This window comes from Sciurus vulgaris (genome assembly GCF_902686455.1).
Source record: "Sciurus vulgaris genome assembly, chromosome: 11".
NCBI lineage: Eukaryota > Metazoa > Chordata > Mammalia > Rodentia > Sciuridae > Sciurus > Sciurus vulgaris.
In genome coordinates, this window is record NC_136472.1 from 23611854 (window position 1) to 23627628 (window position 15775).

At 38.8% G+C, this 15775-nt stretch overlaps 1 protein-coding gene across 1 annotated transcript; it reads left to right on the plus strand.

Moving 5' to 3' along the window:
* Positions 1-4762: 4762 nt before the first annotated feature.
* Positions 4763-5698, plus strand: LOC306639027 (olfactory receptor 5L1-like; the record flags this gene model as incomplete). The annotated part of the gene is made up of 1 exon (XM_079102469.1): positions 4763-5698. One exon carries the CDS (start codon positions 4763-4765, stop codon positions 5696-5698), a length of 936 nt encoding a protein of 311 aa, XP_078958595.1.
* Between the last annotated feature and the right edge of the window lie 10077 nt (positions 5699-15775).

Genomic DNA, 15775 nt, shown 5'->3' on the forward strand with positions numbered 1-15775 from the left:
TCTTTTCCTTTCTTGTATAAACTTTCAAAGAATAAAAAATACATATTTGATTACTTTTTACTACCAGAACACAAATAGGACAGAACACAATTTGTATCTGTAATTTTTTTAATCCTAAGAAAAATTTGGTCATGTGTTCTACTCTACAAAAATATATTGTATGCTTTTGACAGGAAGACATAAGTAGATAGTAGGTAAGAAATTTTGAATTCATGAGGTACTTGACTTTCTACATCTTTAATATCTCTGGATCTTACCTTTCATTTGTTATGAAATAAGTTTCGATACACTAAAATTTCAGTAAATCCTTAAAATAATATTTAATAAATAGTCAGATTTCTTAGATTGGGCAGGTATATAAAAGATTAAAGATTTGCTATGTTTGAAAACATTCATCTGGTTATAAAATAATTTAGCAATTTTTACAAATCAAAAAATAGCCTCACATATGCTAGGCAAGTGCTCTATCTCTGAGCTACAACCCCAACCCAAGTAAGGTTTCTTGCACGGTGGTTGTTCCAGGCTAAGCTGACTGCTGTCTAAACTTTTGTCTTCCATTGTAATCACAGTTGCGATGAAAAGTTTGCTTCATAAGACAGGAAATCTTCTTAGTCCAATCTTTCCTGTTCCCAGAAATTCCATTTTTTGGTATCTCACTCAGGTCAAGAGAGGTCAAGAGACAGTAGCTCTCACTTGTTTCTTCTATTGTTTTCCCTTCTGGCCTGAAAAATCCACAAGTTAACAGCTCTAACTTAGAATTTTGTTCTTCTACTTTTTCTCTGCAGTTGGAGGACAGAAGGTAGGTGGAACAATGCACATCTCTTTGTAGATGCAATTCCTCTTCCATCCATTTTATTCTGGCCTCTGCAGCCAGTTTTGCATCAGTAACAAACCATTCAATAGTGACACAAATTACAGCCCTTCCTCATCACAGTGGATTAGACAAATTTCTGTCAACAGTTGCTCCAAACACAGCCACAATTTCAGAGTGTCCCTGTACTCATATGGCAGGCCTCTAGGATCTGGCATTTAGTCCACCCTTTCCATATATACATGAGTAGATGCTCAGGATTTCCCCTGCCAAATGTTCTTTCTCCTTCATCAGTTTCCAAAGCTCCTGGCTGGCTCATCAATTATTTCAGGAAAATCAGGTGTATGCAAACCAGCCATAAAAGGTAGAAGGTGCAGAGAGATTGATGAAAGAGGCAGTTAAACAGAATTACATGGAGTCCAAATCAGTTCATTAGGTACTTATGAATGGAGGAAGTCTTGGATGGCAGCAAGTCAGTCTCCATGGCAAGACAAAAGCATCATACACTAAAATAGACACAGGTGGTTCAGCTACATTCCAGCCAACCAGAATGTAGCTGTAACTCCTCAAAACAGAACAAATACTATTAATAGGTTAAAAGTCAGTTAAGAAAAATCCAAGACTTCAGTTGTGGTCATGAATGTTTTGATGAATATCTTAACTTATATTTCTTATCCAATACAGTTTGAAATGCATGCCAGGGATACCTGATGGGCAAGTTGACAGTTCCAAGCAAGATAGCTACACTCACGTCAAGCTGGATACCTACAGCTGAGGCAATCACAGTGTCATCTAGGCTGAAGCCCAGCTCAATCCCCATACTTAACATTGAGCAAAGGAAAGGAGAAATTCCTGGACAGAAATACCAAATGCCCTATTATTCCCAAAATAATAATATCTATTCTTCCCTCTTCCAATCCTTCCTTCCTTTCCTCTTCTTTTCTTTCCTTTTTCTTTTTCTTTTTTTTTTTTTTTTTTTTTATTCCTAGGTGAGCTCTCACTATGTTGTCCAGGCTGATCTCAAACTGCTGGGCTCAAGAGATACTATTGATCCATGTACCTGGAACTCCAAGTCCATGCCTCCATTTTAAGCCATCAATATCCATTCTTAATCAGAATTTGAAGGTATACATACAAGCAAGAGATAGTAACTTGCTGACAGAAAGCAAAAATAAAAATTAAAAGAACCAGATTCAGATACAACATATATGTTAGAAATATATGACAATCAATCTAAAAATAGTTATAATTTCTGTATGCACTAATGAAACAGGTAGGCATCATGCATGAGTATATAGGGAATTTCAAAAAATAGTCATGAAAATTATAATTAGAAATTAAACTAAAAAGAAAACCAAGAAAGAAAGCATTTAAGGAGAATAGTAGTAGTTCCAACATAACCAAGTAGTATTTTAATGAAATTAAAGACAGATCAATATAGCCCGCTTCAAATGAAAAAGAGGTAAAAGAGTAAAGACCACACCTAAGAGCAGTGTAGTAACATCAAGGAATAAGAATAACTATAATTGGTTTTCCTTCAAGGTAAAGAGGTCAAGACAGAGGAAATGTATGTAGAAACTCAGCTAAGAATTTTTCTCAAATTAATCAAAAACAAAACAAAACAAAAAAAGCAAAAATCATCAAGATAAGCAATAAGAGTTCATATACAAGCAGAAAGAATACACTCACAAACTCAGGAAGAAGTTTTAAATAAAAATAGAAAATATTGAAAGGAAGAATCATGACATAGACAGTAGGACTTGTCACTCATAACACTACTGATGTTTCACACTGGACAGTTTTCCATGGGGACCACTACACCGTATCCTTTGAATATGAGCTGCATCCCTGTCTTCTACACACTAGATGACAATAGAATGAAATGTAGGAACTAGAGAAAGGCTGAAAAATTATTTAAGTTTATGACATGTGCAAAGAAGACTCAAAAATTAGCCCCAATACAATATTTCAAGTTGCCCTTTTGTTTGATTTACAGATTTTTACTCAAGATGATAATTCACTATATGCTGGGTTTATGTAAACTTTCCTTTTGTATGTGAAAATGAAATAGGTGTTTGAATAGATAAACAAACTATCTCCTTGGTTCTTCTGAAAACTTCGGCAGATTGACTTTAGAAATATATTGTATAGAAGTTGAAAATATATAAAATATATTTATATGACATTGCTTTTGGATCATGTATACCTTAAAAACCCACATGTATATCCAGTGATACATAAAGACAAGTACAACAGCAGCTTGCTGGCTCTTATCAAGTGTGAAGGGCGCTCACCTAGCAGAGTTCACCGAGTGATTCCCCTGGATGCCTTCCAGCATTGGACCACCACTAGCAGAAATGCATTTCCTATACTGGGGCTGGTTCTGTGTTTCCCCTATATTCAGCCATGTAGTATAAAACCAGGAACCAGAAGAATAATACTTGTACTTCATGATTTAGAATAGCTTTAGACACATAATGTGTACCCCAAAGTGTGATTTTTAATTAGAATTTCTTATTAGTAAGTTCATTATGATAGTTGAAGGAATTTTGGTGTGATTTAAAGTGCCTGACCTGCTGGAAAGTAAAGGACTTTAATAATATAATAAGAAAGTGAATGATTATAAGAAATACACATGTCACTTCAGAATGGAAGCATAAACTCTGAGTCATGTATTTGATATGTGGTTATAGAATTCCAAAAAAGGATTAGAAGTCTGAAAGGAGGCATGTTTGGGTTTAAACAGTTATTTTTTGAATTAGAGTAGCTTGATGAAATACTCAGCTAATTCCACAGAGATTAATTATATTTCCTGTCTTACTTCACATGCCCTTTGTGCCATTTGTATTTGGTTGAACCACAGACATTAATAACAGTTTTACTTCAGGGACCCATTTCCCAGGAGTTTAAAGTGTAGTATAAATCTCTAACCATATACTACTCACCTGCCATCCTTAGGACCTAGGAGGAAATGCTGGTACCTCAGGTTTGTTAGCTGAAACTAGATTCTGGTTATTTGAAAAGGAAATTAAAATATTTTCTGAGAAAAAAAAAATTATTTTAAAATATGTTGAACTCATCTCTCATACAAATAGAATGTTTATGAGAGCTATTTCTTGTATGCTTAATATATAAAATGTGTTTGTCTTTTAGTTTTAGAGGAAGCTGATGGGAATGATTTTCTGTGTATAACATCAAACATTGAATGTATGAAAGATAAAGTAGTAAATGGTAGACTTTGTCTTATCCCTTTCTCTGTCTCTCCTTTTAATATATCTAAACCTTTACTAAGAATAATAGTTCTTCTAAACAAAAGGATGACTTATATTTTATTATTTTATGGATTAAGACTTCAGATGCATATTGCCTACTTACTTTCCAAATAAGTTTGTATAAGAATTCATCTTTATAAGTCATCAGCAATACTGAACATTAATTAATAAAAGTACTATCAATTTTATAAGCAAAATTACTATGATTTTCAGGGTTCCTTTTAACATTTATTCATTCTACATATTTCTGAATTTAAATGACCTATCTTCCTGAGTCTCTAATTGCCCAAATTTGTCATGTTTCTCAATAGTAGCGGTCTGCCATTGTGCTTAGATGCAACATACTAAATATTACAGGGAGTACTATGTAGCTTTGAAATTTAACATGGAGTCTATTTCAAAGTCCCTGGAGTGACCTAACTTAACAGACCACCTAAACCTACTCTGGGAGAAAAAGTTGGAAATAAATATGATTCTCCTGATGAATAAGTTAGTTTAGAACGGTGGCATTCACTGAGATACTTAACTTTTCCTTGATAGTTAAATATTCTAAGGTCAATGATATATTTTTATATCATGTTAAATTTTTCTGATATTAATATAAACTTCTTTTCTCTTTTATTCTCTCTCCAGAAAAAAATACAGAACAGATTATCTTCCCAACCTGACTCAAGCAGGAATGGTGGAAGAAAATTGCACCACAGTGACAGAATTCATTCTGCTGGGGTTGTCAGATGTCCCCGAGCTGAGAGTCCTTCTCCCTCTGACATTCCTTCTCATCTATGGAGTCACTGTTTTGGCCAACCTGGGCATGATTGCACTGATTCAGTTAAGCTCCCAACTTCACATGCCCATGTACTTTTTCCTCAGCCACTTGTCCTTTGTAGACTTTTGCTACTCCACCACAATCGTTCCAAAGATGTTGGCCAACATCTTCAGCAAGGACAAAACCATCTCTTTCCTAGGGTGCTTGGTGCAGTTCTACTTCTTTTGTACATGTGTGGTCACTGAGGTCTTCCTCTTGGCAGTTATGGCTTATGACCGCTTCTTGGCCATCTGCAACCCTCTCCTCTATATGGTGACTATGTCCCAGAAGCTTCGCGTGGAGTTGGTTTCCAGTTGCTACCTCTGTGGAATGGTGTGTTCTCTGATTCACTTGTGTTTAGTTCTTGAAATCTCATCCTACAAATCAAATGTGGTTGATCATTTCTTTTGTGATCTACCACCTATCTTTTCTCTTGCTTGCTCGGATGTGTCAATTAATGAACTCATGGTATTCATTGTGCCCACTGTGAATGAGGTCATTACCATCACCATCATCCTCACCTCCTACCTGTTCATCCTCATCACCATCCTGAAGATGCGCTCTGCAGAGGGGAGGCACAAAGCTTTTTCCACCTGTGCCTCCCACCTCATAGCCATCGTCGTCTTCCATGGAACCATCCTGTTCACTTATTGCCAGCCCAGTCTAGCCCACAGTCGAGATGCTGACAAAGTGCCCACAGTGTTCTACACTGTAGTGATTCCCATGCTGAACCCCCTGATCTACAGTCTAAGGAACAAGGATGTGAAAGAAGCGCTCAAAAAAATGGTAGGATCCAAATTATTTTCTTAACAGTTATTTTCTTAGGTAGATTTCAGGGTTGCATAAGAAAACTTTAAAGGCAATTATATGTGAATGAATGTAGAGAAATATTAAATGGGGAAATATTTTAGGAACCAGGGGATTATGTGTGCTTTCTGGGGACCACTTTCCTGTATGTTAATCCATGTATTATACTGGTTATTGTTTAATTGACTGTTCTACCTTACTTGCTCTTCTTCAATCTCCACCTGGATTGAATGGATTTGTAAGATGGTATAATTAGACCCCATTACTTGGTCTGACATAGGCACAACAAATTCCCATCAAAGTGCATATTGAAATGTTTTTCCATCATCCTTGATGCATATAGCCATTTTTACTAAGTAGAATTCACTTATATTAGAGGAAAAATTATATTTATTTAATAGTCTATGCTTTTTCTTCATAATATGCTATTAGTCTCCAATGTGCTCATATGTATTTCTGGATATCACTTTTAGTAATTTTCCACTATTTTCTATTTTATTACTTCTTCCGCTGTGAGATTACAATTTTGGAACATTTGTAAACATTCACATCTGCAAACAACTTTACATTCTCTACATTTATGGCAAAATAGTTATGAAAATTAAATAGTTTTAAATCCTTACCAGTGTACATGATATGTTAAAACCAATTAATAAACTATTATATTATTATCATTTTTATTGCTTTACTTTTACCTTTTGCTTCAAATTTTATATTTATTCCTGATTAAACAATTAAATTATGTGTTTGATGCCCTACTTTTTACGGTTTCAAAATCTTTGTTAATATTTTTTATTATTTTTATCTGCCAGAAATGATGCCATTTGTTCATTACCTTTTCTAAATCAAAACTCTATCCTAAACCCATTGTATTAGTTTCCTATGGTTTCAGAAAATAATTATCACAAATGTAATGGTTTAAAACTATGGAATTCATTCTCTCACAATTCTGGAAGTCAGAAATCTGAAATTCATATCACTGGGACAAAATCAAGGTGTGAGCCCCCTCAAGGGCTCAGGAGTTTCTAGAAGAGAGTCTATTCTTTGCTGCTCCAACTTCTGGTAGCAGCAGTCATTCCGTGACAGTTCATCCAACTAGACAAACTTCTTCAAAACTCCCTCAGCTCCACCTTCATTGCATCTTCTCCTGTGTGGTGTGTGTGTGTGTGTGTGTGTGTGTGTGTGTGTGTGTGTGTGTTTGAGAGAGAGAGAGAGAGAGAGAGAGAGAGAACTTTTTGCTTCCCTCTTACTGGCAAGATATCTCCTTGAGATTACATTTACAGTACCTCCCAAACCTGCAGGTATTCCAGATACTCTCCCTGATATCAGAGATGGGAAGATTTGAAAAGATGTTTAATATGAATGTGAAGTCAAGTGAGCATGAATATATAGAGGAAGCTCTAATGTGGAAAAGAAAAATAAAGAGGATACAGAGCTTCACCTCCAGATAAATGAGACAACCTTTACTGAAAGAGCTCTCAAAATTGCCCACAAACAAAAGAATGGCTTACACTTTTATGGAGCAGCTGAATCAGGAAGGCTCTAGTAATTTTTTTTTTTTTTTTTTTTTTTGTCAATTCCTTTAATTGTCCTTTAATTCTCCATGAAAGAGACTCTTGAGTCTCTCTGCATGGTCCTACTCTACATGATGTTTATGGTTGATTTAATTATGAACAGGGGGATAAGAAAAGGCACGATTCACACAGTGTGAGAGTGGGGAAGTAGAAAAAGACTGTTAGCAGCAAATTATAAATGAAGGCCTGAGAGTTGGTCTGCCATTTTACCCTCTGTTTAGTCCCTGTCTCATCCCTGTAAAGGTCCTTCATCTAATCATGTTTTCAAATAAACTTTTCCAAACAGGGTAGCAATTATAGTTTCCAGGATTATGCCTGATTCCCCCAACTTTGTCTTCAAGTTCAACACATACATCTTTTAAAGGCTAAGGCATAAGATAACTTTCCTTGTTTCTACATTAATACTGCATTTGTTTTCCTATTCTCTTACGATTGCATTGCTACTTATTTGTGTCTCTATTTTCATGAGTCATTTGTTTAAATGAAACATAGACCTTTGTTACTGTAGTGAATTGGGATGAACATTTGACAAGAGGTTCAAGACCTGTGACCATGTTCTGACACCTGATGAATGACTTTGAGCAAGATGCTTAAATTCAACCCAAGTTCTCTCACATATAATCTGCAAATAAGCTGCTAGCTTCAGACTGCTATTTTGAATTTAAATACTATAATAATAATAATACTAATGACAACAATGACAATGATAATGCCTTCAAAGATCTGGAAAAAAATGCACTCTGATTGATTATTACAAGAAATATTTAAGGTTCAGGGTTATTTGTTATCTATCTAAACAATTTCTATATCCCTGTAATACACAGCTACTCATTTTTTTCTGTCCTGTAAATATTTATATATTGAGATAAAATTGACAAAGATTGTGTATCTTCAAGGTGTACAACTTGATAGTGTAATACACATACAGAGTGTAAAGTAACCACCATAATGTAAATTACTTTATACATAATCCATACATTCATTACCTCACATAGTTATAATTTTTTTTTTTCTTTTCCTTTTTTCTTCTCTTTTTCTCTTCTTTCTGTTCTATGGTGAAAACAGTATGTGCCCAATAAGCAAATTTCAAGTATGCGATGTAATACTATTTACTATTTGATTGTTATACATAAAAAATCACTGACTGAAAGAAGAAGTTAAGTTCTGCTTATGATGAGAATTTAGCATTCAATTGATTTTCAAATGTTTGAACTGGGATGAGATTTTATATATCCCTTGTGAGATCTTGCATGTGAAGATTAATAAAAGAGAAACTTCTTTCACCTTTTCCAAAAAGGACAGTGTTTCTCTGCCTTGACACTACTGACATTTTGAAACAGACCATTCGGTGCTGTGGGAATTGATCCTATGCTTTATAGGATGTTTAGCAGAATCTGGGACCCCTTCTCATCAGATGCCAGGGCACAGCAGCACACACATTTGTGACAAGCAAGGAAATCTCCGCAGATACTGCCACATCTCTCCTACAGCACAAGTGTCCTTGCACCAGTGGAGGTCCACTGGTCTAGAGAGCATCGGAATGTGTTCCTGAAAGCTCAGTCCATGTCCCCAGTGCCAATTCAGGTCCATTTAATAATGAGGACGTTGTTTAGAGAAAAAGGAAAAAGGTGTTCTATTGCTTTGCTAGCAAAGGAGAAACTAAGGGGACTCCTGTCCCAGAGGCTGTGATTCTGCCCATCAGGAGGAACAGGGGGTGCTCTGGTAGGGGTCCCAGGGCGACCTGAGCCTGATGGTGTGTAAGACATTGACTTCTTAGATCCCCTGGCAGACATCGTCTTCCTGTGGTGCTTGTGTTCAAGGACCATTAGCTGGGGGAAGAAAGATACCACTGTGTGCCTGATCTTGTTAGGGAGGGAGAGAGGGGAGAAGAGAGAGAGAGGAAAACAAACACCTCCTTTTAAAAAGCAGCCTCCAAGCAATGAGGGTTATATTCAAAAAGTGAAGTGGCAACCATTACAAGTGGAAGAATTCCACAGTCTCTTCAGAGGAGCCCTCGACATTGAATTCCCTATGTATTAGAATCCTTGCAGCTATCCAGCCACCATCATTTTAGCTGTTAGATATTAGAATGTGTAGATTTTTTTCTCCCTAAATCTACAATCTCCTAAATCTATCAGAGATCCTGGATTTTAGTGAAAATGAAGACTTCACATAAGACTAGATTCCCACCTCATCCATTTTCTCTGGGTTCTTGTTTTGCAAACTTTAAAGAATAAAATCCACAGTCAGGGAAGAGAAACGTAAATGAAGCAGAATTTATTTAAGCAAGAGGAGATAGAACTCTGACCATGTGAGAAGAGGCCTGATAGCAGAAAAAACCCTTTTGGTGTGCCAGTTTATGACTTTTGTGTGGTTCTGGGCAGACCATGGAGCAAAATGTATGTTAAGCAGGCCTTGAAAAGTATTAGGGCTATCACCTTCTTTTCCATCCAGAGTCACCCCACCTTCTGTTTTCTACCTCTGAGGCAAAGGAGTTGGCTGGAGGTGTTCCCACACGTGAGTCTCAAGGTCTTTCATGTAACCGTGGTCCACTTTATGCTTCAAATGCAGCCCTTGCTGCTCTGCCTCTGCAACTTATTTTTAAATAGACATGTTTCTTTCTCTTCCTCTCTCCCTGCTCCTCCCTAATCTCTCCCCATCCCTAATCTCAGAGAGAAACAGAATCACCTTTCTTCCCCATCCTAGGCAGAATTATCTGTCCCTGAGCACACACCCACCATAGGAAAGAAGTCATCCAGATTTTGGGGAAGGTACCAGAAGACCTCAGAAATGACTATCTCCCAAGTTAACAAGTGAATTACAACTCCCAAGAGAGAACATGTGGAATGTACCCTTTTGAGTCACCTCTTGAAAAGCCACCTGTCCCTGCCAATGGACAGAAACACAGCCTTTAGCACAGGAGTCCCCTGTGTTTCTTCTTTGCTAGCAAAGCACTAACTTCTTTTTCCTTTTTCTCAAAATCCATGTCCTCATTATTGGATTGGCACTGGGGACAAGGACCAAGTTTTCAGCAATATTTACATTTGAAGTAGGCCTTGATGGGGTTCACTGAAAGCAAAGAATAACCCAAATGGGAGCAGGTCTCACAGAAGGGATGAAGGATGCCTTTTATTAATCAGCAGAATCAAGCAATCAAGTATCAGAGGGGCACATTTTCAGGAGAGAAAATGGAGATTGATAACAAGTGGGGTGGGCCTGATCTTTATAGGGTTTAAGTGAGAAGTGAATCATGGCAAAAATTGCCTCAGTTGGGTAGTCATGGGGAACAGTTGTGCAAGTTCAAATCTCAAATCAGGAGGAAAAGTTGAAATAGTTCAAAACCCACTGTTGCTAGGAAAAGGTGAATGTCCAGAACCAGAGTCCATCGTTTGCCTTCCCCCACCCCCATCCCCCCATCCAGTCACATTATTTTCCTTTCTCCCTGGGGATTGTTTTTCCCCTTTTTCTTGGGGGTTGCTATTTTTCATAGCCTTCACTCATTAAAACGTCTACTGCTTAGACTCCAGGCACGGTAGAATGAGGCACTGTATCAAAACTACCTAATCACTTTACCATGTATTCTGTTTTCTCTTCATTCATTAGGACTTCAGGCAAACCTCATTTAAATGTGAATAATAATCAGTCTCCATATCCTATGAAAGTATTCGTTAGCACAAAAAGACCAGGACAGACACAAACCTCACAAATCATCTCAGCTGTTTATTCAGGAATAAAGTTTCACACCAAAACAGGAGGTGTGGGGATGAAATGGCACCCGTGGAAGCAATTTCCTGGTGGAAAATGAGCAACTGAACAAAGAAAGGGACTGGATTAATACAAATTATTTTGAGGGGTGGTCTAGTGAGCATACCAGTTTTCTTGGTCACTCCAGAATTTGAACATTTTGGGTTGGGAATCTGTCTGGGGAGGAATTACTTTGAAGGAGATGAATGCCCCCTAGAGACTGTTACTTTAGGGGTGAAAAAACACCCCCTCCCTTTCTGGAGCCAGCACCTGGAAAACATTTTTCTTGGGAGATGAAGGCTGTCAATACACGGCTGCCTTTTCACTCCCTTTTCTCAGGTCACATAGTCTTGGGGACCTTTTCATTTTCCATATTACTGAAGCCAGAATTGGGGACAGGCAGTTAATGTAGAAATAGGGGATCTGGTCAAATCAAGGAAATGAAGGCCGTGAAAGTCATCTGCCTCTGGAAGTTGTGAAAGAATGAACATTTTTTTAAGCTGTTTTAAAGAGTGAACATTTTTTAAGCTGTTTTATCTCAACTCCCTAAGGTCTCCCACCCATTGTCTTAACTCCCTAAGGTCACCCTCCCAGTTATCTTAACTCCCTAAGGTCACCCTCCCAGTGATGGGAGCAAAGCCCCTAAAGCTGTTCCAGGAAATAGCCCCAAACAGAGAGTAAAAGAGTAAATTGAGCCAGATAACTAGATAGTGCTCAAACAGTAGGATTACCAGAAACTATTGACCAGAATCTACGCCCTGTTGTAAAACATTGTAAAACATGTTGTATGTTATCAGACAACTCAGACCCTCTTTGGAATTTCCCAGCAGCTTTGTTCCCCCATTTTTCTTTTTTTTTTCCTTTGTCTCCCTTTCATGTGCGACCCCTCCCGATGTGTGGTTTTCTGCCTTTATAAACTTGTAAGATTTTCTGCTAGGGACCCGACCCTTGGACTCCTGCGTGAGTCACGAGTCGGGTCCCAGCGCGCTGGAATAAACACCTCTTGCGGTTTGCATCAAGTGACGCCTCCTGCGGTTGATTGGGGTTGCCGTCGGTCCGAGGGATAGCGTCGGGGTCTCCTTTTTGGAGGTCCTTCAGTTGGAGACTGCATCTGGGAGAATGGAATATCAAAGATCTGAAGAGCCCATTGATTATGAAATTTACCTGCCCTTGTCAGGAACTACAGACAAGAAGCTGCTAATTAATGCCCCCTGGGTCCTTGCTGAATCACTTTGGTCCTCCCCCTGCCCCATCCCCTTCTCACTTATTACATCTCACCTGTAAAACTAGGCCTAGTCACAGAGGCAGGAAGGACAAATAAGCGGGGAGAGAACTGTAGAAGAAAAAAGACCTTAGCCTATAAAAGCTTTAGGGTGCACTCCCTTCTTGGAACTTTAGAACATCAGCCATGGCCCCCTTCTCCCTCCCAGGAGAAGTCTGTATTATTACTACTTTTAAATAAAACCTGCTTAATATGGTTACCTTGGCGTGCTTCGCTAGTGTTCAAACTTCAACATTAGAGGGAGCAGAACTCGTTACCACTAAACAGTGGTATCATTACTTGCCATGGCATTTCTCCAGCATTCATTATTTGGGAGATTCCCAACAAACATCTTAGTGGTATTGACTCAGACTGCTAACTTTTGCGTACTGCCTTGTTAGGTAGTAGGTAGCAGTGAGCAGTAAATGCTTGATAAGTCATAAATTGTTCTTAAAATTGCTTTAGGATCCTTCTCTAAACTCTTAAGAAGTCAAATGGTGGTAGTTAACTTGTAGAAAATTAACAGAAGCAAGAGAGCTAGATGGAAACCACACCAAGAGAACAGGATTAATGGGACTAACTCTTGACAGGGTCCACTGAGGTTGGTGTAAACTTAGGAGTTACGGCTATAAGTGTCTCCAATTATCTGTGAAGGAAGATTCCTTTACTAGTATAGGTGCACAAATGTAACTTCTGACCAGGTGTTGATGAAAAGGGAGCTAAACCGTGGCCATGACAGGATGCATTTAGGGCATGGAAGATTTCAGGCCTAAATAGCTGATTCCAGGTAGGTTAACAACCAATCGGGAGCTAACAAGCCAATGCCTAGCATTCAAAACCATATATGTCAAAATGTTAAGACCTGAGTACCATAAGCCAATGGAAACATGCCAAACCACACATGTTGGAAGATCAGCCAACTGTGTACTTTGTTTTGTTCAAATTTCCCGCTCTACTGTGGAGCTCATAAAAATCTTACTGATCAAGACTCGGGGCTCTCAGCCAGTACCTACTGTGTCAGTGAACGCTGTGAGTCCAAGCTCAAGCTTGCAATAAAGACCCTTTTGCTTTTGCATCGGAGATGGCTCCCTGGTGGTCTTTGGTGATTCATGATCTGGGCACAACAGTTGACTCCAGGGCCCACATTAATATGGGATTGTCTTCTAGATGAAGCACACCTAAATATGATGGCCACCATAACAGTTCTGGAGAGGACCAACTGAGGTCAAATTCTCTACTGACCAACATGAAGGAGGAGTTGAACACCTGATTGGCAAAGAATACAGAAGGTGGTCCCCAGCTCTGCTGGTAAATATCAAACAGTAACAAATTTGGAGATATCATTATCTCCTTTGTCACTATCTGCTTGGAGATGTCCCACTCTCTTAAGAGTGCTATCTGCTTAAGCCTCACTTTGCTTCTACTTTCCTTTCACTCATGAGAAAGTTCTCTTGCAGGAATTCTGGTGTCTGAGTTTAAATTTTCTTTTATGGGAACACAAGAACCGAGGTTTGAATTTTCAGCTCCCTGCTTTCCTGTGACAACCTGTTTTTTTTTTTTTCTTTTTTTTTTCTTTTTGCTCCATTTTTCTGCCTTTTCTTTAAAATTTCTGCTCATATTCAGAGATTTTAGAGACAGAACTTTCAAAACAATGAAGTTTCTTCTGTTTTCCTTCAAATCTGGCTTGAATTTAAACTTCTTATCTACCAACTTGACTCTGAATAGAGCAGTGAGCACTATTGTTATTGAAAGCTCAGCCCTTGTCCCTGATGCCAATTTAATAACAGGGAGTTTTGAAAAAAATGAAAAAGAACTTGTATTGCTTTGCTAGCAAAATAAAAGCACAATGAACTACTGGCCCAGAGACTGTGATTCTACTCATTAGGGAGAGGAGAATTTTTAAAGAAGCGACCCATTCTCGGTGTTCCCTTTGTGGGGTTATGATTCACTTGTTAATTTTGGAGATAGCCATTCCTTAGATTTTCTGGTGCCAACCCTGAGGTCTGAATTACTTGGTTCCTTGGTGGGTGTGTGCTCAGAGATATATAATTCAGCCTAGGATGGGAAAAAGGTAATATTGTTCCCCACCCTACTCCCAGGTTAGGGAGAGGGAGTGGGAGAAGAGAAAAAGAAAACATCCTGTCCATTTTAAAATAATGTCAGTGGCAGAGCAGCGAGGACTACATTTAAAGCATGAGGTGGACCAAGGTTACACTATGGCCCAGACCCTTTCCTCTTTGGGCAGAATCTTGTACTGCCCAATACCAAAGATGGATATAAGCTGTCTTTTCTGCCAGTAAAACTTAATAATCAGTTTGTGGATGTGAAAAGAATGACCATTTCTAATGGATATGGAAAATGAAAAAAATCCCCAAGATAATGTGGCCTGAGAAAAGGGAGTGAAAATTCAGCCATGCATTGACAGCCTTCATCTCCTAGACAAATGTTTTCCAGGTGTTGACTCCAGAAAGAGAGGAGGTGTTTTATCACCTCTAAAGTAACAGTCTCTAAGAGGCATTAATCTCCTTCAAAGTAAATCCTCTCCAGACACTGCCCACAGATTCCTGACCCCAAAAAGTTGAAATTCTAGAGTGTCCAAGAAAACTGGTATGCTCAGTAGACCACCCCTCAAAATAACTTGTATTACTCCAGTCCCTTTCTTTGTTAGTGGCTCATTTTCCACCAGGAAAGTGGGTCCACTGGTGCCTATCACCCTTGCATCCCCCATTATAGTTTGGATGTTAGGTGTCCCCCAGAAGTTCACAGGAAGGTTCATAGGAGAAATGATTGGGTTGTAAAAATCTTAACCCAATCAGTTAATTAATCTATGATGGGATTAATTGAAGTCAGGGAGGTGGGAATTGGGGCGTGACTATGGGGTATACATTTTGTATATGGAGAGTGGAGTCTCTCTCTGCTTCCTGATCACTGTGACATAAGCTGCTTCCCTACACCACCCTCTCCTGCCATGATGTTCTGCCTTGCCTTGAGCCCGAAAGAATGGAGCCAGGTTCCTATGGACTCAGATCTCTGAAACTGTGAGCCCTCCAATAAACTTTTCCTCCTCTATAATTGTGCTGGTCAGATCCTTTTAGTCACAGCAGTGAAATAACTCGCTAAAACACCTATTTCAGTATGAAACTTCATTCCTTAATAAACAGCTGAGACGATTCATGAGGTTTGTGTCTGCCCTGGTCTTTTTGTGCTAGCAGTTTGTTCACTGACCTGGAATCAAGAGCAAGGTAATATCCCCGCAACCCCTTCCCTTCCCCGGCAAATAAACAGCTGATGAGGCCTGGAGAGTGACTGTGACCTGCCAGCACCTCTAAGGCCCTCTGAAGGTTGGGAGGACTTCCAGCCACTGCTCACAGGAACTATGGTTGAATCTCCAAACTGACTGCATTTCCCTTTCCTGTTGAAAGTAGGCCTCTCCTGCCCTTTGCTGTCCACTTTATGCAGAAGACATTTGATGCAAGATGTGGATGGAGGGCCCAAGACAAC